Source organism: Strix aluco, chromosome 4 (assembly GCF_031877795.1).
Source record: "Strix aluco isolate bStrAlu1 chromosome 4, bStrAlu1.hap1, whole genome shotgun sequence".
NCBI lineage: Eukaryota > Metazoa > Chordata > Aves > Strigiformes > Strigidae > Strix > Strix aluco.
In genome coordinates, this window is record NC_133934.1 from 128,407,394 (window position 1) to 128,432,542 (window position 25,149).

General features: G+C 54.1%; 1 protein-coding gene across 8 annotated transcripts in view; it reads left to right on the forward strand.

Moving 5' to 3' along the window:
• TXNDC16 (thioredoxin domain containing 16) overlaps positions 1-5,685 on the forward strand; it is a 41,695-nt gene extending 36,010 nt beyond the window's left edge. For all 8 annotated transcript variants that reach the window (XM_074821129.1, XM_074821127.1, XM_074821130.1 and 5 more), the window contains 3 exons: positions 257-417; positions 1,981-2,171; positions 3,548-5,685. In XM_074821129.1, coding sequence (XP_074677230.1) covers positions 257-417; positions 1,981-2,171; positions 3,548-3,834 — 639 coding nt within the window. In that variant the 3' untranslated portion in view covers positions 3,835-5,685. The remainder of the gene's footprint in view (positions 1-256; positions 418-1,980; positions 2,172-3,547) is intronic.
• The last annotated feature ends 19,464 nt before the right edge of the window (positions 5,686-25,149 follow it).

The window sequence follows — 25,149 nt, forward strand, 5'->3', positions numbered from 1 at the left end:
CTCTGCTCACGTCCCATCATCTCAGAGTGCACAGCTGCTCACACAGACTTGGCTTGCAACAGGCAGGCTTGGGCGTAGGCATCTCCAACATGCACCAAGATCCCAGCACCCACACTTGTTTTTGAGCTGCTTGCATTCAACATGAACCCTACAGCTTTGCTGAGCCCCTGCACCCCTCACCTAAGGACAGAAAGTCTAATTTTGTCCTGTGCTCTCCTCCCTATAAACCCCAACTTCTTGTTTTGATGTCTTGCAGCCAGAAATCACCGTGCAAAATCTGCCTCGCTACTTGCAACTCAGAAAGCCCTTCCTCATCGTGTTCAGCGATGGTGACATCGGTCAAATAGAAAGCAAGGAAATGCTGAAGCTGACAAAAGGAAGACCCCAGCAAGAGTTTGTGGCTTGCTGGTTGAACTTGTGAGTGTATAAAAACCTCTTTACTCTTTCCGTTAGCTTGCTCTTAGCGTTTCAGGGCAAGAAAAAACTGAGTCTGCAATTACTGAAAACACTATCTGGCTGGTAATGTGATTATTTGGTCTGAAGTCATCATGAGTTGGGAGGTCAAAGCATTTAGCAATGATTCAGTATGTGTTCTGGGCAGCTGCAAAATTGCATGACAAAGTAAAATTAGTAAAGGTTTAATTGATTGAAGAAATAATTTTCAGTAGAGTAAAATGTTCTCAAAGATATCGTGTGGTAGCTTGACCCTGGCTCTGGTGTTATTTGTGTTTTTGTTGCATGTGGGAGAAAAGAGTAAATTTGCCCTCCTGGAGTGTCTTAGGGTGATTTTTCCACCTGCAATTAGAGGGAAACTCAACAGGGCAATTACTGATTGTTGACTGGGGGAGACTTTTCAGAAGAAGGGACAGCCAGAAGAAGCCCGTAAGGCAAACTTAAAAAATATTCAAGAAACCAAATGACTCCAAGAGCTAAGAAATAGAAAGTTGTAGGAGAGGGGATATTTTTTAATCCTCCCCTCCCTAGTTGCGTTTTCAATTTTTAACCTCTGTTTGTTTTGCCCAAGCCCAGAGACACCTCACTGTCTTAATCATAGCGTGCTTTGAAGTCTGGGAAATGCCTCGCAGCGTGGGCTGAAGTTTAGCTAACGGGGAATGCACATGTTTTCAAAGAGAGGACGATTCGTTTGCCAGTAATGCACAAGAAACGAGAGCCCCTGGAACTTCCCCACCTACACATCTGCCTTTGCTCTCCCTGCGAAAGAGAGAGCTGTCCTTTGTCAGAACATAAGTGCGTTACCACAAAAGAGGGCAAATACGGCCATTGGCTCAGAAAGAATAGCACAGTCCTAGAAAGAGGACCTCCTTCCCATAGCGAGAGCCAGCTCGGACCTCGAGCATCACTCTCAGCCTGAAAATAGTGCTGGAAGCACTCAGTGACTTCATGGGCTTGCTGTGCCTCCATCTCCGTGTCCTCTCTTAGCTCTCTCTGTGTCACCTGGGGGAGTTGCCATCCCAGCTCCTCGGGCTGCAGGGAAGCACCCAGCAGCTGCCCAAGGGGCTGGACCTCCTGAGCACAGCCCTCGTCATCACCTCCTGCCTTTCCAGCCCCGGGACTTGCCGCAGCCGCGGGGCAGTGGCAGCAGCTGGGCTGGAGGGAGCTGGTAGCTCTGCCTACAAACAGCGACTAACCATGGGGGTTGCAGGATCTGTCCCGCTCCTGTCTCCCCTGTCCTTAAAAACTTACAGTGGAGAACATTTCACACCCACCTACAGAGTTTGCCCCAGCTCCTCCTGCTCGAGGATTTCTTTACACATCTAATCTGCTGCCCACTCGCTCCCCATTGGACCCTGAAGTCTTGCTTAAGGCATTGAGTTGATAAATACTGCAGTGAACTTCTACAGCTGTCCCGTAGGCAAAATTTGCTGGATGTGGCTCAAGGGCTTTGGTGCTTGCTCAGCTCTTCGTCTTGTTGTGCTGCCAAACCTCTGGTGAGGAAGTTGAATCTCCTCTTCCCCACAGGAAGAAGACTCCGGTGGGACGCGGGGTCCTGAAGGCATATTTTGCCACCATGCCTTCGCTGCCTGTTCTCATCTGGGTGAACTTTCATGCTGGGGGTCAGGTATTCAAGTTCCCCTCAGAGCAGTCCATCACTGAATTGAACATCTTGTCTTGGCTGGAGAAGCTAAAAGCAGGCCTGGAGGTTCCCAGCAGTAAGTGGATGCGCGTTTGTAACGTTCCTAAGCACACACTGTTAGCTCTGGTCTGTTTATGAGAAGATGCTACGTGCAATAAATTGTCTGCCCTGGAATTTAATGATGGAAAAACTAGCTATGCTAGTTTCAGCTGAAGAAGTACAAATAGTCCGGCCAGAAGAGAATACCCGCACTCACAAGTTTGCTTTGGGACTGTTTAAGGTTCAGAGCCAAGTTCTGAATCGACATCTCTTCCCCGTGATACTCCCCAAACCTGGCTGTGCTCTCCGGTTGCTGTGAACAGCTTGCTAATAAAAAATCTCCTGAATCCCAGGTGTCAGCGTAAGAAATAGCTGCTCTTAAGGCACCTTCCAGCATTTTTTTTTGGATGGGAGAGGGTAAAGAAGTTGGTGCTTTGTTGTGGTCTTTGGGACATAAAGGGTTGGCTTGTACCATGGAGCTTTTCACTGCATCCCTCCTGCCTGGATCAGCCTGCTGAAGGATGTGCCTTCCTCCTGTCTTACGTGTAGCCATGGGATGCTCCAGGGATCTTGGGAATTGCTGACTGCCAACCTGCTCCAGACTCCGGAAAGGCGATGGGGTGACTCCACTTGATCTTTGTGGATTTTAAAATAAGCCTTTCAAAGCAAGTGGTTCCAAAAGCTGGTGTCAGCCTGGTGTGTAGGATGTGTAGGCTCTTGCCGGAGCTGAAGACATCATTTCTGACCTAGGAATCGCTGGGAGAACCCCGTGAGCCAGCTGTGCTCCTGCACCTCTTCCCATTGCCACTGCTAAAAGCTGTCATGTAGGTCTCTAAGGCAGGGACCTTAGTTTTCAGGGGTGTCGGAGGGGTGAGCTGATGGCTGAGCAGCTCACGGCATGGCCGAGGGCTGTGCCAACCATCACATCCTCCTTCCTCAGGCTTTTAAGTGCTATGAACCGTGTGATCAGTCTTAAAAGCGTAAATTAAAGAGCATCCTCACGTAATGGGACTGCTTCCTCCTTGTATAGACAGCAGTCTCCCCTCACTCCTAATGGTGTCTCAGTAATGCGCAGTCATTAACACAGTTATCTGAGACCCGAATGAAACATCCCCTCACTGGTGGACAGACCCCGGTGTGACCTTTGCAGAGGGGGTGTCTGAGGAGAGAGGACCCCCATAGCCTTCAGGGAGTGGAGCCTCTGCCAGCTCCAGTAAATCCTAATGCACCCCTGGTTTAATTGGGGTGGTGGTATTAGTTTTGATGGAAAGAAGGTGATCTTTAAGAAAATATTTTCATTTTGCTTTCACTGGAAGGGCAAAAAAAGCCGTAATTCCTTTGAAAGAGAAATCTCTGTGGAGTGGGGCTGCATAACTCTTACCTTCTTAACCCGGGACTGTATTTGCTTCTCAGGTACCTTGTCTGAGGAAGACTGGAAACCGCCTCTCCCCGCTTACGACTTCCTCCAGATGATGGAGACTGCGGCACCCGAGCTCCCCCTCCACACCCCCCAGCGCCAAGGGGACACGCCAACGGCACGGCGCCCACCCGAAAGCCCCGGAGGGGACACCACCACCCAGGAGGAACCATCCCAGGAGACCAAGGCAGAGAAAATCGGGTCCCCTGGGAGAGACCTGCGGGGGACAGCCCCCAGGCTGGCGGCAAGGGAGAAGCAGGGCAAGAGACACAGCGAGCTCTGAGAGCTGAGCATCCCCCTGCCCGGGGCAGTGAAAGATATGGGACAGTGCCTAGAAAACCTTAATCACTTTCCCACCCCTCCATGAACCTTTACACCGAAGAGAGGAGTGCTTTCAGCTGTAAATTAACAGTGAAGGGATAAAACAGCCCCTAAGTCTCCGTGTGAGTGCCCTGCTGCAGTGTGCTGGTCATTCTGCAGTGGCTGTGATTTCTGGTGCCAGAAATGTGTCCGTTACACCCCACACCTTGGACCCCCCCGCCACGGCTGCTGTTGGGATTGTATTTCACAGCAAGAGGCAAGAGATCTGCAGGGAGTTCGCTGCAAGGAACTCAGCCCACCCCGTAGCTGGGGGAGAGCTGGGGCGAGCTCACCGCACGCTGGAGGCTCACCTGCACCACAGACTACGCTGGAAAAGTCGAATCAGCTCAGCCCTGCTCTGTAGTTTCTGTATGTCTCACATAGGTGCCCCAGAGCAGGAAGGGGTGAGTGATTTCAGGATAAAAAGCACATTTCTCTCCCCACTGGTTGCAGTAGTGGCTCTAGTGTTGTGTGTCAGCAAGCCCTGCTCTCAAAAAGCAATTGCGTCTGCGCTGTAGGAGCTGGGAGGGCAAGAGTGCCACCCACTCCAGGGCTGTTTAAACTGGCACCCGCTTGTGTTTACACCTGACTTGTGAACCGAATTCGTGAGCATGTTCATCCTTGGGGGTAAGAGGAGTATCTGGTTAAAGCAGTTTTATTAGGAAGGCCAGAGCTCAGGTCATCACAAGAGCTGTGAATAGCTGGGACAAAAATTTGCCAGCAAATCCCCAGAGAGGGCAGTTGGAAAATGGCTTTGCTCAATGCTGGCATTTTCTTGGTTACATGCCCAGGGGGTTATTTGCAGCCTTGATTTTTCTTTGCTCTCAGTGACAGCGGTGAGGTTGGTGCCTCCTGAGCTGGGGACGGTGCGGGGAGTGAGGTTTGCAGAAAGCCCAGTTCTTTGGAAATGAGGGGAGGGAGATGAAGGGCAAGGCTGGCAGTGCTGGGGCCAGAGCCTTCTGAGGTGGAGTGGAGCTGCTTCACATCCATATCTGGGTGGAGAGACGCTGGGGAAGTGGCTTTCCAGCCTCTGCCCATCTCCTGGGGACAGCAAAAGGTCTGTCGTTCTTTGCTGGAGGACCTGAGGGCCGGTGTGAGATGTGGGCTGGGGAGAGACGTGTTTTTGGAAGGAAGCTTTGCCTAATCCCACCCATGCCATGATGATCTTCCCACCCACTTCAGTAAACCTCTGCTCCCTTCCACAGCACTGCTGAGGTGTGCCGGGAGGGTCGGATCCTCCTCCTCCTCCCCCTCCTCCTCCCCCTCCTCCTCCTCCGTATGGCTCTGAAGTTACTGGGGAGGGGAAAAATGAATGGTAAGGAACTGCTGGGAGCATTGTAAAGTCTATTTCTCATCTGCAAGCGGCCCACATGGTTGGGAGTATTTTGAAATGCCCAGAAATAGACCATTAGTCCTGGGTTCTTCTTGTAGCCCTTAATTGAAACAGACCATTTTTGGATTTAATGACAGGCTTAGAGCCAAAATGTATGTATTTAAAGTAATAAGCTGGAGCATGCAGACCATAGCCTGCCATGCAGCTGAGGATTCCCAAGGGAAGGAGGAGTAGGTCAGGGCACCAACTGATCCTCTGTGAGTTCCTGTCATTCCTCAGCTGGATAAGGTCGTTACGCCACTGTACATCAGTCGTTTCCCGTCCTGTCCCTAATGACGCCACTGCTGCTGTGACAGCGTTGCTCTTCCTCTTGGTGCAGGTGAAGTGTGACGTTTGGGCTTGTCATTGCTGTCTTAAATAAATTCTCTCTCGAGTACGGTCCATCTGCATCTGTCTTGGATGCAGTGTGGTGAGTGGAGGGGCTGGTGTCCTGGACTGGGGGTAGCAGAGGTGGACAAGTCCCTTCAGGAACGCTCCCCCAGCCCGCCGAGCCCTGCAGGAATGCTCCCTTCCTTCGGCAGGGTTTGTGCGAGACGAGGAGTGACCCCACATCCCCGCTCTTCTTGGCCGCCCGTCCTTTTTCAGTTGCAGTCCTTCTCTTGCGCAGCACTGAGCAGCAGCTTGTCACTAGGGGTCAGTGCCACATCTCCGTTATGGCTGCGAAAATTACTGCCTCTGCTTAATTGATGCTGGAGCGTAGACACCAAAGCAGTGGGGGATCGGGGAGCAGTTATCCAGCGGGGTCCTGTGGGGATGCTGGTGGCTGAGGGGCTGTTTGCTCCCTGTGGCAAGCCCAGAGGGCTGGGGAGTCCCAGCTCTAAAGGCTTCAGCCCCCACGTCAACAGCAGGATCACAGAATCACAGAATCATCTCGGTTGGAAAAGACCTTGAAGATCCTCCAGTCCAACCATGAACCTCACACTGACCGTTCTCAACTCCACCAGATCCCTCAGCGCTGGGTCAACCCGACTCTTCAACCCCTCCAGGGATGGGGACTCCCCCCCTGCCCTGGGCAGCCCATTCCAACGCCCAACAACCCCTTCTGCAAAGAAATACTTCCTAAGAGCCAGTCTGACCCTGCCCTGGTGCAGCTTGAGGCCATTCCCTCTTGTGCTGTCGCTTGTTCCTTGGCTCAAGAGACTCATCCCCCCTCTCTGCACCCTCCTTTCAGGGAGTTGCAGAGGGCCATGAGGTCTCCCCTCAGCCTCCTCTTCTCCAGACTAAACCCCCCCAGTTCCCTCAGCCACTCCCCATCAGACCTGTGCTCCAGACCCTGCACCAGCTCCGTTGCCCTTCTCTGGACACGCTTGAGTCATTCAATGGCCTTTTTGGAGTGGGGGGCCCAAAACTGAACCCAGGAATCGATGTGCGGCAAGCTGATCCATCAGCTTGAGTCTCCTGACTGGGTTTGGGGGTGCCAGGAGCCCCAAGCGGAGCCCAGCCAGTGGGTCCAGTGCCAGAGCTGGTGGTGACACGGGGAAGGGACATGCTTGTCCGTGTCCCACGCTGCTGGCATCAAACTGGGTTGGCAGCTGCGTTTGCTGGAGCTGCTGACTGTGAGCAGGGGTGCGGGTCAGGGACCCAGATCACATCAGCGTGCACGGGCCTGGCTTTGAGTTTGTTGAGATTTTTTTTAAAATACAAAATGTCATTTTCATTGTGTAGCACAAGCAGGCACTTAGGGAAATCTATCAAGGCATATATGTGCCAGGAAATGTATGGACAGGGAGAAAATATTAGGGATGCTTGGGACAGTTTGTGGCTGCATGCCGCAGCATGCTCATTTATGTGCTAGGTTGTTTTGAACACCTGTGGCTCTTGGGACAAACTGGTGCAGAAAGAAATATTTAGTGTGTATTTATGGCCTTGAGTGAGAAGCAAGTTGGAGGAAGGAGAGCTCTGGACCCAGGGGGCAGCTGTGAGGGACACAGTGCATCCCACCGGGCTGGAAGAGCAAAGTTGTGGAAGGCAGCCAGCGATCGCGGCGGGGATTGTGTCTGTATCTACCACTTTTCTGTGTCTCAGCACATACTGATGCTGAAGTGACGCCATATCACAACGAACGCTGATGCTATCGGGTCCTTTTTCAACCATTTAACACTAAAAGACATGTCTGGCTGGGTAAACCACAGATCTGTCTTCCTAGATGATGGTAGTGAGGTGCACTCTGAGCTGCAGAACTGGTAGATTTCCTGATAGACATGGTATTGAGTACTTAAGGCTTCAGACCAAACTCTCCTTTTGATGGTACTTTATTTCAGCGTTACACCAAGGTGGCATTTGCAAGCATTTCTTGCACTTTGGGAGCCTTTCAGTGGCTGTTTAAATATCAGTGGTTGATCAGAAGACAAAATACTGATACAAAAAAAAGGTTATGTTTGTCCTGGAGAGCAAAACAATTTAAATTCTTGTCTAAAACAATAGGAAATTCCCCAAGTGCTGTGGTCTGACTGGTCTTTCGCCATCCTCGATGAGTCCTGCAGAGCCATCACCATCATTTAGGAGGGAGGAAGGCTTGCAGCAGCAGCGTGAGGGAACGTTAAGGGTTCACGTTGTGTTTTCCATGTTTAAAGAGCTTTTAGAGGAGAGGTTACAGAGATGCCCGCTGCACGACGGGGCCGAGGGGTGGTGGATTAAACAGCGTGAAAGCCCATTTGGTGGCAGCTGACTCAGGAGCTGGCGCACTCCCGCCTGCTCCCACTGACGTCTCTGTTGGGTGCTCTCCAAACCGGGGGACATCGGGAGGCAATCCCGGCGTTTCTCCCAGTTTTTTCACCCTTTGAGAGGACAGTGAAAGACGTGTCCTTGTGGCGGAAGGTGAATTTTCCAAATCGGCTGTTCTCAGCCCATCCTGGACCACTGATGGTCACGGTCCCTCCCGCTAAGCCTCTCTTCGTGGCCGGGCTCTGCTGTAGGGATACAGCTGCAGGACAGCGGAAGAGAAGGCTGTAGCAGGGAGGAGGTGGGAGAGGACATTGTCCCCAGGAGGGAGATGCTGCAAGGCAGGAGCGGGGGCACGGGAAGGACACATCTGCCTGTGCGCAGGCAGCTGCCGCGCCAGCAAGTCCTGGCAGCGCTGCCAGGATGTGAAGCAGGACATAGACCTGCTGGGCTGGCTTGTGTCTCCTGGGCTCGTCGGTGCCTGGTGCTGTGTGGGGACAGGGGGTCTGGCAGGGCTGGGGGACCGTGAGGACCAGTCACTCCATCTCATCTGGTAGTTCAGCCTGGCAGAGGTGCTTTCCCTGCTGCCAGCCGGCGTGGCAGGTTCCTCTCCGGCACGGCTTGGCCATGATCCCTGCCGTGGGGCACCCTCCCCTGCCACGGAGCACCCTCCCTGGCCATGGAGCACCCTCCCCTGCCACGGAAGCACCCTCTCTCACCACAGGGCCCTGCCAGCAGTGACAGAGCCATGTCTGGGGCGGTTTCTGGGTGAGGCTGGTCTCCTGCCGAGGCTTTCTCAAATCACCTCCGACAGGTGGACAGCCAGAGCTCAGCCCACCCAATTTTACAAGGGTTTTGCAAACCATCCTGGTACCCTGAGCTGTGATCCCGGTGCTGTTGGCATTGCCCAGGGGGATGGGAGAAGGGTCCTGTGGTTCCACAGCCCCAGGGATGGTCCACGATGGCCAGCAGGTTCCCCTGCCCAGGCCCAAAACAGCTCCTTGAGCCCACGCAATGTCATGGCTGCTGGCTGATTTGGGACAGGGCTGGCGACTGAAGTACAGTGATGGGAAGCAACCTGGGGGGAATCTGGAGACAGACAGACAGACAGACGTTGGTCCGGGGGTGGGACAGGAAGCAGCCAGTGCTGTATTGGCACGGCTGGAGGTGGCAGAGGAGCTGCGGTGGGGAAGAGAGGGTGCAGAGGCAGGATGGAGCTGTGATGTGAGATAAGGGATGGTGTCTGGGTGGGATGGGTTTCCTCGCTGCATAGGGTGGCTCTTCCGCCTGGTGTTTCCATTGCTAAAAATATAGCCGTGCTCCTGGTGCAGGCACAGGGAAGGTACCCGCAGCACCCAACCCCACGCTGCCCGTGGTAGCTTGCAGGGTGGCTGTGATGGGGGTCTCCATCCCTTCCACCCCATACTCAGAGGTTGGGTCTCAAGGGCACCACTAGCTCCATCCTCTTGGAGCTGGAGATCAGGATGGAGCCGGGACAAGCAGCCTGAACCAGCTCCTCATAGGACACCTTCTCTTCATATTTTCCCAACAGAGAGGTGCTCCACCTCCAGCATCTCCTTCTGGGACTGCACCCATGGCTACGGTGTCCTGCCCTGTCCCCAAGCTGGGTGATGTGGGTGTCCATGCAGGGACCTCGCTGTTCTCACACCCGATGAGTGAAGTCAAAGACCAGGCTGGAAGAACAGCAACCACAACGGACCATCCCATGGCAATCCCTTCACAGTGTCTTTCCCCCCGCGCCACAGAAAACGGGAGCCCCTGGGCTTCCGTGGGGCTGGGAAGGAAGCAGAGGTGGCACGTCCCCCAGCGCCACGTCGCTGGCTCCATTGTTCATTGTTCCCACTTGGCTTGGCGCAGCCAGCGTGGGGACAGGAAGCGATAAGGGGGAGAGGGCACCGCTCCGGTTCCTGCTCTCTGGCAGGTTATTTCCTCACTCATCTGACCTCTCCTTAGGTAAACTCAGTGCTTCACCTCCCTTAGAGTTTGCTTTGCTCTCCTGCACCCGTCCAGCACGGCCCAGGGCCCAGGGAAAACAGTACAGCTCTATTAATAGCCCATGGGGTTGCCAAATCCTATGTTGAAAGAGCAGTGGTGGCTGCAATACAGTGATTCAGCCCCCGGTGGTAACGCACAGGCTGGTTCCCTGTCAGGGCCATGCTGGGAAGGCTCCCAGCTTCACTCCAGCCCTGGAGGGCGATGCTCAGCTCTCCAGTGGGGTGGGGAGGCGGGGAAGGGTCTTTGCTCTGTCATCTGGGGGTTTTTTGGCTTGCTTGCAACACAAATAGACCTATCGCTAAACTTGGTGTTGTTCCTCTCCGTTGGCAGCTGCCCAAGCTCACGGGCTGGACTCACTCTGCACATGGACCCCTAATGAGTAAAAAGCGCTGAGGGCAAAGCCATGGACCTGCTGCTGCGGCTCCTTGTACCCAGGGCTGAAGTGGGCTCTGGAGGATGAAAGCCGTGGTGTCCCTGGCCCAGCCTTGCTCCACGCATAGTCCTGCCTGGAGGAGAGTGGACAGCAGAGCCTCTGGGTGCAGTGCATGGATCATCTTCTCAGGCCCCTCTTGAGTTTTAAGTCTTGGAGTCTTCTCTCCCACAGTTGGGCTTGTGAGTGACCCGTGTTGGGGAGTGGGAGCTTTGGGGGGCCGGGTTACGCTGGAGAGATGCTCTGGGTGATTCTCTGGAGCTGGGTGGGAGAAGTGACCCATGGGGAGAGGTGGGATCCAGGACATGGAGGTGCCACGGGGCTGTATGAAGGATGCTACAGCTGGGAGAGTTCCGCTTTGCACAGCAGTGAGCAGAGGATGGAGCCCCAGCTGTGAGCTGGGACTACACCCACAGCAGGCACTAACACCAAGGCAAATATTTGGAAAGGCAATTACTGCCCAAAAATAACTGCAAATGCTTTCAGGAGCAAAGCTAGAACAGTGTCCATGGGCAGTGGCCATAGTCCCCTGGCCCGGGCCAGCCGCCAGCATCGGGGACAGAGGTAGAGCAGGGACACTGCCAGTGCCTGGCCATTTATTACCCTTCCTGTGGCAGTGGGGGGTGAGCTTCTTTTGACTGAGCTCTTTGGAGACACCCCATCCCCCTGGATCTGACACCTGAGGAAGTATAAAGTAGCCTCTCCTCTCTTGTCGGTACGTGGATGATGAAATGGAGGTACCAGCATCCAGACAGTCTCCTTGTTCACTCCCAGAAATCAGCACCTTTAGGTTCAAATTCAACCTTTCTGTTTAAGTACAGCCAAGGGAGGCTATTTGAGAGCCTAAATGGATTAGCACCAGCCGGGGAGGGCCTTAGGCAGAAGTCCCTGTCCCCACAAACCTGCCCAAACCCGAGCGCAGCAGGGCTGGAGCTGAGGCAATAGCTCAGCCTCATTTTGGAGGGGGGGTCAGATGTGCTGCTGGTAGTTGCCCACGGGCAAACTCAGGACTGTGGAGGCACAGACTGTGACTTGCCAGCCTTTCACCAAGCAGCATCTTGCATCTTTGCAATGTGGGGCAGCCTGCTCGCTCCCCCTGGGTTTACAGGGCCCCAGGCAAAAGCAGGGTGCGTGAGTCACCTGACCAAGTGCAAAGATTTTGACCCCATCATGAGACATCAGCCTGGTGTCTGGGTCACCTGGGAACTGTCTGAGCTCAGAGGTGGCAGGGAGGGGACTGTCCCCTCACCACTGCTTGAGCAACCTGATCCCCCAGGGACTGAGCTTCCCTGGGAATCAGCCCCGCACTGGGGACAGGAAGGTGCTGGGGTGGCTGCCAGGTGATCCTGGCAGAGTCACTTTGATGGAGCATTTCCACCAGTGTGACAACCACAGGCTTCAACTAAGCTTCAGCCCCATCCTTGCCAAGCACCCAGGTGGCCCCAAATCTTGTCCCCAAGTCCCCAATCCACCCACTATCCCCAGCAGCAGCCCAGCCAGGCAACCCTGGGCTGGGACATGTGGGAAGCGCTGACAGCGATGGTCACAGGTCCACTGCCACCAGCTCCACTGGCAGAGACCCCTCTGGGGTGGGACCCCCCGGCAAGGAGCCAGGCCCCCCGAGGTGAGGATCTGGGCACAGCCTGCTCAGGGACATCCCACTGAGAAGTGTCCTTCAGTGCCCATAGGTGGATCCGAGTTCCCCCAAGGGCTGTGTGGTTTTGGGGGGCATGAGGTGGTAGAGGGATGCAGCAGATCCCCACTCCAGACACCCAGCTTGGAGCTCCAACCAGCTCAGAAAACCTCAGCCAAATCCCCTGCCCACTCCCATTGAGCAGAGCTGGGCGTAAACCCGAGCGAGCAGCAGCAAAAGGCACCCGGGACATCTGGGTGTGATTCCTTGCCGGGGTGATGTGTCCAGAGCCCTAATCCTGCCTCTCCTGAACCGTCTCCAGGCTTCCATATTTCCTTCCTGTTGAACCCCCCTGTCTTTCCCCAAACCCCCACCCACTCCCTGGGAAAAGCACAGCTCTTGAAAGGACACACGGTGTTGAAACGCATCTCCCAGATGTGGGAATGAGCTAAGATGACAACCAGGGTGTGAACATCTGCGGTTTGACACGCTGGCCACTGTCCCCTACTGTGGTCCCCACCCTGGTGGCACTCATCCTTCCTCCTCATGCTGCAGGCAGCAACCCCCGTGGGTAGGCACTGCTGCCAGCTGCCAGCCATCTGGGCAGAGCTGGTTTTTTTCAAGGTTAATCAGCCATGCTCTGAGCCATCCCCATGTGCAGACCCCAGGGTCCAGCCTCTTGTCGCCCTTCGGCACCATGCCACCTTCTGCTCCTGCCCCTAATGAAGAGCATGAAAAATATGAGCTTGCAACCCTCTAAGACACCATCTTCAGAGGCTCTGGCTCCAAGGGGACACCAAGGCCAGCTAAGGACCCCAGAAGGACAAATCCCAAAAGCTCCAGGTCTCTCTGCCTCTCCTGCAGCCTCTTGCTCTTCCCCTCAGGTCACAGAATCACAGAGTCTTCTTGGTTGGAAAAGCCCTTGAAGCTCCTCCAGTCCAACCATGAACCTCACACTGACCGTTCCCAACTCCACCAGATCCCTCAGCGCTGGGTCAACCCGACTCTTCAACCCCTCCAGGGATGGGGACTCCCCCCCTGCCCTGGGCAGCCCATTCCAACGCCCAACAACCCCTTCTGCAAAGAAATCCTTCCTAAGAGCCAGTCTGACCCTGCCCTGGCGCAGCTTGAGGCCATTCCCTCTTGTGCTGTCGCTTGTTCCTTGGCTCAAGAGACTCATCCCCCCTCTCTGCACCCTCCTTTCAGGGAGTTGTAGAGGGCCATGAGGTCTCCTCTCAGCCTCCTCTTCTCCAGACTAAACCCCCCCAGTTCCCTCAGCCGATCCCCATCAGACCTGTGCTCCAGACCCTGCACCAGCTCCGTTGCCCTTCTCTGGACACGCTCGAGTCATTCAATGGCCTTTTTGGAGTGAGGGGCCCAAAACTGAACCCAGGAATCGAGGTGCGGCCTCACCAGTGCCGAGTCCAGGGGTAAGATCCCTTCCCTGTCCCTGCTGGCCACGCTATTGCTGATACAAGCCAGGATGCCATTGGCCTTCTTGGCCACCTGGGCACACTGCTGGCTCCTGTTCAGCTGACAGTGTGCCCAGGTGGCCAGGAAGGGGAGGAGGCAGCAGCTAGGCACCACAGGCTCCGGGGACAGGCAGGAACCCGCTTCAATTCTTGTTCTTCTTCTCTGGAGAGCACAGAGTGAGCTTCCCACCAGAACCTTCCTCACCAGGGATGCACTTAAAGTGCTTTTGAAGCCTTAATTATGTGCTGGCAAAAGTTGTGACTCCACATCGGGGCTGTGACATTCATGTGTGCCTGGGTCCCACCTGGTTCTCGGGCTGCTCCATCTTCCCACTGATCCCTGTCCCCAAGGGATCGGCAAGCCCCAGGATCCTCGAGGAAAAACCACCAGAAACAAGATCGGTTCTTCTATCCTCAGCCCACGATTCGCAGCGGGGTTTGAGTCAGGAGCTGGGGACATTTGTGGCTGCCAGCTCGGCCATGATGCCACAGCCTCAGGCAGTCAAAAGCCTTGGAGCAGGGCTTGGAGGCTGGTCCCAAGGGGGTCAAAGGTTCCAGCACCCATGCTGGGGATGGGTCACCTCCTGTGTGGCACCCTCACCAGTGCTGAGGACCCCAGGTTGGACATCCTGGGTGGGACCAAGGCTGTATCTGCCGCAGAAACCGGCAGCAGCAGTGCAGGGCAGAATGGGGTTGGCATCCAACCTTGTCTTTCCCCATCCATCCAGAGGGACACCGAGTCCTTCCTCCCAGTTTGCAACTGGTGGGCACGGGGTTTTCTTTCTCGGAGGCAGACATCTCCCTCACTCTCTATGCCTGGTTGTAGCAGGGCCAGGACACCTGGCAGGGACTGTCCCCAGTGCTTGGACTGGGCAAACGGGGATCTCCCTGGGAGCGAAGCAGGTCAGGACAAATCCAGGCCACACTGTGGAGAGTGGGAACATGATTCAGGCTGTGTCACCCCAGCACTGGCCAGAGGAAATCCTGCTTGATTCATGGCTTGGGAAGTCCTGTGGCTTACAGGGACCACAGTGACCCAGCAATGCCACCCTACAGCACAGAGGGCTCTCGGTGATGGGGCACCAGCATCTCTCCCCGGCTCGCCTGCAGCCTGGCCGTGGAAGGTGAAGCAAGGCAGCGAGACGCCGAGGGTGACACGCAGGTTGCCAAAAGGATGCACGGGCTGAGTAAGAGAAAAAGCTGGGATCTTTCACCAGGAGGGATTTCTTTCTTCCTATATAGCAACCAGGAGCACAGCACGGTCCATTTTAAGGACTCAGCTCCAGCTGGGACGAGGTCTCAGATATTTTACTTTATCTCTACAGTCTGATTCCCAGGGAATGGGAAGGGCTTCACAACACAGCCCAGCTGTCCCCAGCTCCCCATGGCAAAGCTTCAATTATTCCCCTGGCAAGCCATGTCCGGCAGTACTGGAGGAGCAGGGCCAGCTGGCTGCCCTTCCCAGCCTTTCCCCTGTGCTGATGGCCCCAGTGACCCAGCAATGCTGGGTGGGCTCTGGGAGAACACCCCACCACATCCCGTGTCCCCACAAGGTGGGTTTCCTGGCCATGGGTACATCCCTGGCTAGAATCCAAGCTCCTTGCTGTGGGGTGGTGGTCCCTTTGGAAAGGGGGTAGGTGAATTCAGAGGGGCTGGGTCAGCTCTTGATGACTGTTGACCATCTCCAGCCGAGGTTGATCTGACTTGCCCTGTCCTTGGACTCGTTCCTGAAATCCCAGCTAGCGTCTGCTGGTGGAGACAAGCAACAAAGAGACTTTCAACATGAGCCAGCAGGACCAGCCTTAACATTCCTCTGTCCAAACATCTCCCAGAGTAGATCTATGTTTTTAAGGATATGAGTTAAAGCCGTTTAATCACAACCCTCCTGCTGTCCGTTTCCTTTGGAGCTCCTTGGCTTTCCATGATTTTTTTCTTGAGCAACATCCCTCCAAGATCCTGAGGATGGTTGAAAACTGGGAACTGGGAACTGGGTTGTTTAGTCTGGAGAAGAGGAGGCTGAGAGGAGACCTCATGGCCCTCTACAACTCCATGAAAGGAGGGTGCAGAGAGGGGGGATGAGTCTCTTGAGCCAAGGAACAAGCGCCAGGACAAGAGGGAATGGCCTCAAGCTGCGCCAGGGCAGGGTCAGACTGGCTCTTAGGAAGTATTTCTTTGCAGAAGGGGTTGTTGGGCGTTGGAATGGGCTGCCCAGGGCAGGGGGGAGTCCCCATCCCTGGAGGGGTTGAAGAGTCGGGTTGACCCAGCGCTGAGGGATCTGGTGGAGTTGAGAACGGTCAGTGTGAGGTTCATGGTTGGACTGGAGGATCTTCAAGGGCTTTCCCAACCTTGATGATTCTGTGATTCTGTGAAATGGAGTTATTGGCAGCGAGGATGACTCTGCCCTGCTCTCCTCTCTCCCACGCCAGGGTCTTCCCTGACCCACCACGGTGCGATGAAGGCAAGCACCTCCGTGCATCCACCTCCTGTGGTGGATCAGGGATTTCCAGAGAAAACAGAGTAGTCCAGCAGTGCTGGGAAGCATCCTGCAATCTTCCAGGAAAGCAGAGATGGGCTTTCAGCCTGAAGGGTTTTGCTTATTCTTTACGTACAGCCAGCCAACCCCAGTGACTGTCCCGGCTCCACCAGGGATGGGTGGCTGCCACGCAGCCTCAGCAGGGAACAGGGCCAGTCTTCACACACAGAAATGTCTTATTGTTAAGAAATATTAGTTGTTTAGCTTAAATAAGTAAATATGAAATAGAATGGAACACTTAAATTCATAGTGTTGTGTGATCTGGTATACTGTTTGCTTAGTATTCACTTGCTTAGCCTGAGTAGCTGGATTTGCTGAAGCCTTAGTATCATAGAACCACAGAATCCCAGGTTGGAAGGGCCCTCAAGGATCGTCTGGTCCAAACTGTCTGGCAAAAGCACGGTCTAACAAGATGGCCCAGCAACTTGTCCAGCTGAATCTTAGAAGTGTCCAGTGTTGGGGAATCCACCACCTCCCTGGGGAGATTATTCCAGTGGCTGTTTGTTCTCATTGTGAAAAATTTTCCTCTGGGTCCAATCGGAATGTCCCCAGGAGTAACTTGTACCCATCACCCCTCGTCTTTTCCATCTGACTCCCTGTAAAAAGGGAGTCTCCATCTACTTTGTAGCCACCCTTTAAATACCGGAACATGGGGATAAGGTCTCCCCTCAGCCTTCTCTTCTCAAGACTGAACAAACCCAGTTCTCTCAGCCTTTCCTCACATGGCAAGTTTCCCAGTCCTTTGATCATCTTTGTGGCCCTTCTCTGGACCCTCTCCAGCGTGTCCACAGCTTTTTTTCATAGCAGAGACCAAAACTGAGCACAGTATTCCAGGCTTAGGCCACAAGCTGCAAACTTTCACCTAGATTTGCTGAACTTCTACCTACTTGAGCAAACCCAGGCCTCCAGAGCCAGCACAAACCAGAAGATAAAGAGGCTTCCAGGCTATGAGAAGCTGCTCCTCAACAAGATAACGGCCTACCTGGAGACAGTGAAGAAATCTAATAAAAGGTGTAAGAAGATCTCAGGTCAGAATCTTGACCAAAGCATGCGTGAAAGTCACGTGAAGATCACATGAAGGGTGGGGCCATAGTCTGTAGCTGTATAATTGCCCTAGATTTCTTTTTTCAGGGTCCCTCTCCAAAGGCACTCAGCTGGAGCTGACTTTTTCCCAGCTGAACCTTTTGAATAAATTAATTTTATTTGTACTTCGATGCCCAAGACTCTGCTACGGGAAACCTAGGGATCAAACTGTGAAGAAACCTCTTTAACATTGTTTTACTCAGCCCAGTCCCCCAGTCTGGGCTCACTGGTGGTGTCCCACTGCCATGGGCACATTATTGTCCCTGGTCCCTGCACCAACATGAGGTTACTGAGACCCAGTTGCCCCGGCTCTTCACCCAAGCCCTTCCATCTGCTGCTCGAAATTGAGGATGGGAGGTATTTTTCTTGGAGTTAACAGATAGGTCCCCTCCATTTTCTTGCCCAAATAGAAAAAGGTATTTTTTTGTTCCTTTCAGCCTGCAAAATCCAGCTAGCAGCAAGCTGACAGCTCTGCTGTCGTCATTTTATTCCCTGCAAATCTCATGTCTTGCTAACTGCTCGTTGCTCTCCTGGCCGTTGCCTTCTTGCGGTGACCTCCGCCTGCCCTGCGTCGCTCCAAAGCCCTTTGCATCGGGCTGTGTAGGTTTTCCCACACCACAGCGGCTGTGGGTCTGTGTTGGGGCTGGCTGGGAGTCCCATGAACCAGGGTGGGGTAATGCTGTAGACCTGTGGGCTAACGGAGAGTTTTCAACTGATGCCTCGTCCCCCTCCATCCGGGCTGTCCCCCAGCGTGCCAGGCCCTGGGATGTGGCTCCCTGTGGGAGGCAGCCCTGCTCCCCCTGGCTGCTGCAGTCCCTATGGACCCCCCTACGAGGACAGGGACCCCCTATGAGGACAAGGGCACCCTACAAGGGGCTTAGACCCTCTGCAAGGATGAGGACCCCACAATGACCCCCTACAAGGACAGGGACCCCTCTAGGAGAACAGGGATTCTTGTCCCAGTACAAGGACCCCACAGTGACCCCCCAAAAGGACCAGGACTCCACAGGGGACCCCTGAAGAGACAGCAATCCCCTATGAGGACAAGGCCACCCTACAAGCATCTTAGACCCTCTGCAAGGATGAGGACCCCACAATGACCCCCTACAAAGACATGGACCCCCTCTATGAGGACAGGAACCCCTATGCCAGAACAAGGACCCCATAATGACCCCCTAAAAGGACAAAGACTCCACAGGAGCTCCCTGCAAGGACAGGGACCTCCTAGGAGGATAGAGTCCGCTCTGCAAGGATGGGGACCCCAAAGGTGTCCCCTATGAGGTCTCCTGCTCCAGCAGCCATAAGGCCCCGCAGGCTGCCAGCACCCTTCCACTCCCAGAAAGGCACCGGCAAGTCCAAGCAGGGGGAAAGGACAATTAAATATGATTTAAAAAATGTGCCGGGCGCTGCTGTGTAAAGGCAAGTCTCAAAGCAAACACACCCACAAGAATAAATCCTTCCTGGCTTAGCACGTCCTTCTAAAAACGCAGAATGACTTCAGAAAAATGTGAGAAAACATGAGCTGCTCCCCCCTGAGAGAGGAAAAAATAGAGCAAAGCAGTAACGTGATGGTGTTTGCTGACTGGACCTGCATCCTTGTCCTGGCAGGGGATGCAGACTGGGCTCCCAGGGCCTTTGGGTGAGCTGGATGGAGATGTGGGGACGTCGGCAGCAAATACCCCTGAAAGCATCACTGGAATGCCTGGGCAGAGCTGATCTCCCTTAAAAAGTTGTCAGATGCTGAATAATTGCTCTAACGCTCCCAAACACCCCGCCGAAGGGCTGCACCACACCAGGGCCCTTCAGCTCCCTCTCAAAGGGAGATTATTGATTATAAACTTTTCAAATCTTCATTATTTATTGTAACAATTACAGCACATCGATCATAGTAATAAATAATTACAAGAATCAAGAGCCTCTTGCGTAGCTATTTGAGAAGTATTTGGCATCGCAGCTATTTGAAGCTGAGCCCAGCTGCTCTGCGGTGCGGCTGTAGCTGGTGCTGGTGGGATGAACTGGCAGGAAAATGCTGTGCCCGGGAGGAAGAGCTGGCCCCAGCATCCCGGCTTGTGCAAGCAGCTCTGCCAAGAAGGAAAGTGCTGAGCAAGATGCCCCAGGGAGGATGCTTGGAGGGAAGGACCTCTCCGAGGGGGTAACCAGCTGCTTGAACCAGCGGATGTCCTGCCCTGGATTTCCTGGTATTTGGTTTTGACCCCTGAACCCCTCTCAGACTTGTCAGGGGCTCTGTGTTTCGCTGTCCTGGGATGCCCCCCAAACCCCCCGGCAGCAGGAAGCCTCCAGCTCTGAGAGCGTCTTGCAGGGAGAGCTCGGGTTTCTAGGCTGATTTAGCTGCCAAAGCTTGGGAAGGCAAGAGGCAATGAACGGGGGGCTGTCGAAAAGTACTGCCTGTAGAGAAACCTTCTGAGCACGGCAGTTTCCGATGGCCAAACACACCAGGATAGAGCCTGGAAGTCTTTCCCCTGCCTCCTTTCTCCTTTCACAGAATCCCAGAATCATCTCGGTTGGAAAAGACCTTGAAGCTCCTCCAGTCCAACCATGAACCTCACACTGACCGTTCTCAACTCCACCAGATCCCTCAGCGCTGGGTCAACCCGACTCTTCAACCCCTCCAGGGATGGGGACTCCCCCCCTGCCCTGGGCAGCCCATTCCAACGCCCAACAACCCCTTCTGCAGAGAAATACTTCCTCATATCCTAATATCCTTTCCTCTCTCCCTTTTCTCTTGCCCCCTTTCCCCTGTCCCTGTTTGCAGAGCTGCAGGAGGTTTGCAGAGGCTTCATGTTCCTTCTTCTCCACATCATGGACGCGGTCCCACAGCAGAAACAAGGGATGGTGACAGCCTTGCTGGGAACAGCCCCAGGGGATGACCCGGTGTACTGGAGGAAGCAGGAGCTCTCTCGCAGGATGCAAGAGGTTTCCAAAACCAATGCTTGATGCGATCACTCCAAGACCCTGAGCAGCTTCCTCCAGCAGCCCCATGGACCACTCAGCGGAGTCCCTCAGGCAGGGCACGGGCTGGTGCTGCCTTCCATGCACCCGTTTGCTGAGAGTAAGCGCTAAGATCTCATCCTTATAGCGCTATGGGTCGGTCCAGCCTCCGCAGGGCCCTCGGAGAGTCCTCACAGCTCTAAATGAGTATTTCCCAGCCCCAATCGGACCAAAAAAAAGGTCTTTAGCAGAGGAAATAGCAGCTGCTCATGACAAATAAATGTTCTCTCATGTACACATCCACTCGGCATGACAAAGTCCATCACTCTTAATTAGCTGCGTGGCCAAAACTCTTAGTAGCACAAATGTTCAGGGATAAACACAGGCAAAACAAACAGCCCTGGAATGGCTTCTTGTAAACAGTTACTTCTCTTTTTAAGTCGTTCAAAACGCTGTCTGCTTTGACATTTCACATCTGTCCTGGCCAGCATTACCTCCTACTGCCCCCCCACATATATAGAGAGAAAACCTTGTCCCCAGCATACCATGGCAGCGGTACTGGGTATATTGGGCTCCCAGTAAATGGCATCCTTAGTGGTTTTTATCCCTCCCAGTTCCACCAACCATTGGTACGCTGCTTATTCAGCACCTTCTAGGTGCTTTCTAGGGTTGAAATTACCGTGCAGGTGATAGCAAAGGAAGGAGGTAAGTGAGGACACTGGTGCTGGAGCAGATTTGGGGAGGGTGGTGGGCTCAAAGGGCTCTGGGGGTTTCTCCCAGCGCCATTTCGGTGCCTCCGGGCAGAGGGCGAGGAGGCAGCGAGGAGCAGAGCCCTCCTCCTGCGCATCCTTACAGTGCTGTGCATTGATCCTACGCCCTCCCCGGCATCCCAGGTAAGCAAAGAGCCACACAAAAAGAAAATAATTCAGCAGCCTGCTGCAAAAAGCCCAGCTGGAGACGTCTGCATCTGGTAGGTGCTCTTTAGAGCAGCTGGTGGGAGAGAGAAATCTGTGGATGCTCAGCATGAGGAATGGTTCCACCAGCCCTGTGGGAACCTCTCTGAGCCAGGGCCGGTGTGGTGAATCGGCCAGGCTCCTCTTGGCCCAGCACGGTGCCGGCAACATGGGGCTGGCTGTAGGAAGGGAAAGCTGAGCCAGAGCAGGGGCTGTTCGTTGCTGTGAAAGCTGCCAACGTTAACAGGAGCAAAACCGGTCACAGCTGGGAGCTGGAGGAAGCCGCAGGAAGCCAACAGCTTCAGGCTGGCAGAGCCCTGTGCCCTGGAGCAGAGGCCATCCCCAGCCCCATCACCGAGGTGGTTTCCCCATTATTATTTCTCCTTTTTACTCCCTTTATTAATTTTCTGGAGTTTCCCCAGCCGATGTGGGATGCTGGGGGAATGACCATGGGAGGGATGCGGCTCCCGTGCCAGCAAGAGATGCTCCCAGAGCACGGAGAGGAAACCGAGGCAGAAAAATGCAGTGTGCCAGACTTGTAGGACTGGAGGGCTGGTGTTTTGACTGTGACAGTCGACTGCTTCTAAGAGAAACAAGCTTTTTCAGGTGGTTTTTTTTTTAGAAGGTTTTTATTTCAGCCACAAACTGGCACCTTCTGCATCTGGGGCAGCTCAGCGGGAACCGCAGTGAAACCAGAGCAGGTGGTGGCTGCTCTGGACCAAAAAAGGAATCCAAAACCCTATGCAGATTTATAATCTGACTTGCTCGGAAACCCTAGGACCTTTGCTCTCCTCCTTGCATGAGCTCAGTTCACAAGGCTGCTAACAGGGTCCCTTTTTTTACCTAATAAACGGAGTTTGCAGGCGAGGTCGCAGCATTTAGCACGCAGGGCAGGGTAGCGAGTGATCCATCATCCTCAGCGATGCCTCGTAACTTTTATGGCCTTTTTGAAAGCCAGATGTTTGACATGAGTTTGACACTGTTTAGTCTCTTGTTTTTGAAGATTTAGATCACTTTGGGAACTGCACGAGCGCTGGCAGATCGGCGGCATTTCCCTGCGGGTTTGATGGGCGCAGATGTTTCCATGTTTCAAGGAAATCCGGTTAAAAAAAGCAGCTCAGCATGGGAAACCCTTGCGATTTCCAGGAGCCTCCTCAAACACACTGCCCACCTCGGGCTTTTGAGTAGGGACCCGTTGTGCCCCTTCCAAACCCCTCGTGCTGCCTTTGCCTCCGCGGCAAAGCCCGCCAGCATCGGGGAAGCGTGGTCCAGCTCTTGCCACCCCACTCAGAGAACGGTGATGTGTCTCCCTTCATCAAGCATCAGCTGTATAAAGAGCAGCAAGTGAGAATATATATTATCGCGTGGCTCATCTGGATGCTCTTAAGGGAAAGGACTTTCTCTGGGGGTGAGTACCAGGCCTGCCATGCATGCACATCACCGCAGCAAACAAAGAAGCGGTGGCCTTGGATGGCTCACCGCCTCTCCAAGCCACGGCAGCTGTATTTTTAGCTCCTCATCCCAGTTGGGTTTGTAAAACTTTTCCTCCTTGTGTTTTCAATCAGTCGTAGATCATCTCCAAGCTCTGGCTGGATTTTTCCCAGCCCATCAGTTGTCCCCTTGGTTGGTTTTCCTGCAGCAGCACGTCCCCCAGACTGAAGGGGAGGACGCTGGGGGGGTTCTGCTCCCTCCAGCCCTTCCCCTGCCTGTGTCTTTAGGCTCAAGATGGCTCGGGGGCCAGCAGGCATGCACGGCTGTCCTCACCATCCCAGGGCCCAGCACCGTCCCCAGCATCCTCCAGCTCAACCTCCCGGCACACCCAGATCCGGCTGCAGGGAGAAACAAGCCCGTGGGAGCTGTGGGCAGCAGGAGGGCTGTACCTCCACCCCACATTCCTCCCTCATGCATCAGCTCCTGCAGCCACGGCCAGGTACTGGGGAGGGACAGAGACCCACAAGAGTGCCAGGAACCAGAAAGTCCCCTGAGCAGCCAAAACACCAGCAATTCAACCAGTTTTGGGGAAAACTCAGATGAGACCATCACTCCCCTGCAACGCTGAACCAAAAAGCCTGAATGAAAAAAATCGTTATTATTCATACATTACAAATAAAAGCTTGAAAATGTGGCTGCAGAGAGGTAATTCTGCCACAGCCCTGCGGCTTCCAAGGTCTCATAGCCCCTCATAATGACAGGGGACAGGCCACAAATTGCTCATTTTGGGTCTCAATGTTGGGCAAAAGGGTCTGATTTTAAGCCTATGACATTTGGGGTATCCCCACAGCCTTACTGGAAAGGGTTGATACTTGCTTACTGGGCTGTAAGGTAAAATACAGCTTGATTTACACTATTTTCACTGCAAGCTCTCCCCTCTGGGGATGCTGTAGAAGGGCAGTGCTTGGTGTTAGTCCCCAATGACCAAAGAAAGGGACCTGGTGAATCCAGGACGAGGGGAGACATAGGGTGACCCGAAGGGCCCAGAGGAGCTGGAAAGGTTTCAGGTTAATACATCTGAAATCAGCTGAAAAAGCAAAAGGCAGCTACAGTAAAGCCAAATGTTTTTCTTTTCCCTGCGCTTGAGCCATGAGGATTTGCCGTCAGCTCCGACATCTGATGCCGAGGTAAGCGCTGGCACCACTGTAAAGCTGGTTTGGGAGCTCAGCTGTGCCATCTTCTCTTAAGTCACTTCCTTGCCTAATTCATTTAATCCGGTTTAATAGCTATCGCGCCACACGTCCTCCTGGAGCCCGGGGAGATGGGCTCACTGCCCATCCTCTGCCTGGAAACACAGCCGCCCCGGCAGGGCAGCTGCCGCCTGCCTGGCTGTCCCCTTCTTCCCAGGGCTCTGCTTTCCCTCCAGCCTCCCGAAAGACCAGCCCAGAGATCCCAAAGATGCTCCGCAGGGATGCTGGGCTGGGACAAAACACCACATGCAGCACAAAGCATCACCCACCTTTGCAAGCTGTCCCCAGACGTTGCCCACGTTTGCTGACCCCCGTGAACGGGGCTGTGGGGCTTTCGTGACCACCACCATGGCTGAAGCCCTCGGGCTCAGACAGGAGGCCAAAACAGATGAAAAATGAGGGCTTGTTCCTTGCTGACAGCACCCAGATGCGGAGGAGATGTTCCAAACAAGACAAAAAAGGAGCAAGAGCAGCAAGATCCCCTCCTTCTTCTCTACTCCAAAAAATGCCCTTTTTCCCCAAAACGCTGCATTGCATCACCATCATTTCCCACCCAAACCATGCCCCACTGCCTGGAGCCTTCATGTTTTTATTTTTAAGGGACACAGCTCAGAGGAGAGGCAGACACTGGCCTCCCCACTGTCATGGGGCGCAACTCGGAGCCACCCCTGGGCTGCTCCGTCCGACTGGGGAGGGTCCCAATCCCCCCAGTCCCACTCCCTCTGGCAGCTGCAGAAAGTCCCTCTCCATTTTTAAGAGGTCTGGTGGGCAGCAGGTGCCATCCCTTGTCCCCAGGGGCTGGCTTCTTCCTCGCTCCTCTTCGTCAGCTTGATTTCCAGACGGAAATGCAGACGTAAAGACCTGCCTGGCACTTTCTTGCATCAGCGGGTTTCCGGTATGGAAATAAAAAATCATTAAGGGTCAGCACAGACAACAAAATGACACTTCAGCATCTTGTGTTTAAGCCAAGCAGACGTCAATTGAGCTGAAGAGAGTCAAATTAATTTGGCTTTTGTAATGGCTCCTGAATGATGCTAATAAAACCAGTGTTTTGTGGCAGCTTATGGCTCAGGATACAGAGAGATTCATGGCCCTCCTTGTCCTCTCAGAGCTCTAATTAAGGCCCTTTTCTCATCTGAAAGAAGGAGCAGGAGGGCTGATTGCTTTTTTTGTTTTCTGGGCTTGAGGGGGGCAGCAGTAAAAGGGGGTAACCCATGGCCAGTGGGCTCAGATGTTGGGCCCAGCCAGCACACCCCGCTGGGGGGCTGAGACCACATCCCTCCCTGAGGAGCGGCGTGTAGAGGGGTCCCCAAGCAGAGCAGTGTCCCACATCTCCAGGCAGGGGACCCATCTCTGCAGGATGCATCACTGCAGAGCGACTTGGCTCTCAAGAGAATTCCTCGTCTTGCATGCACCAAGCCTCTCCCCGGCTCA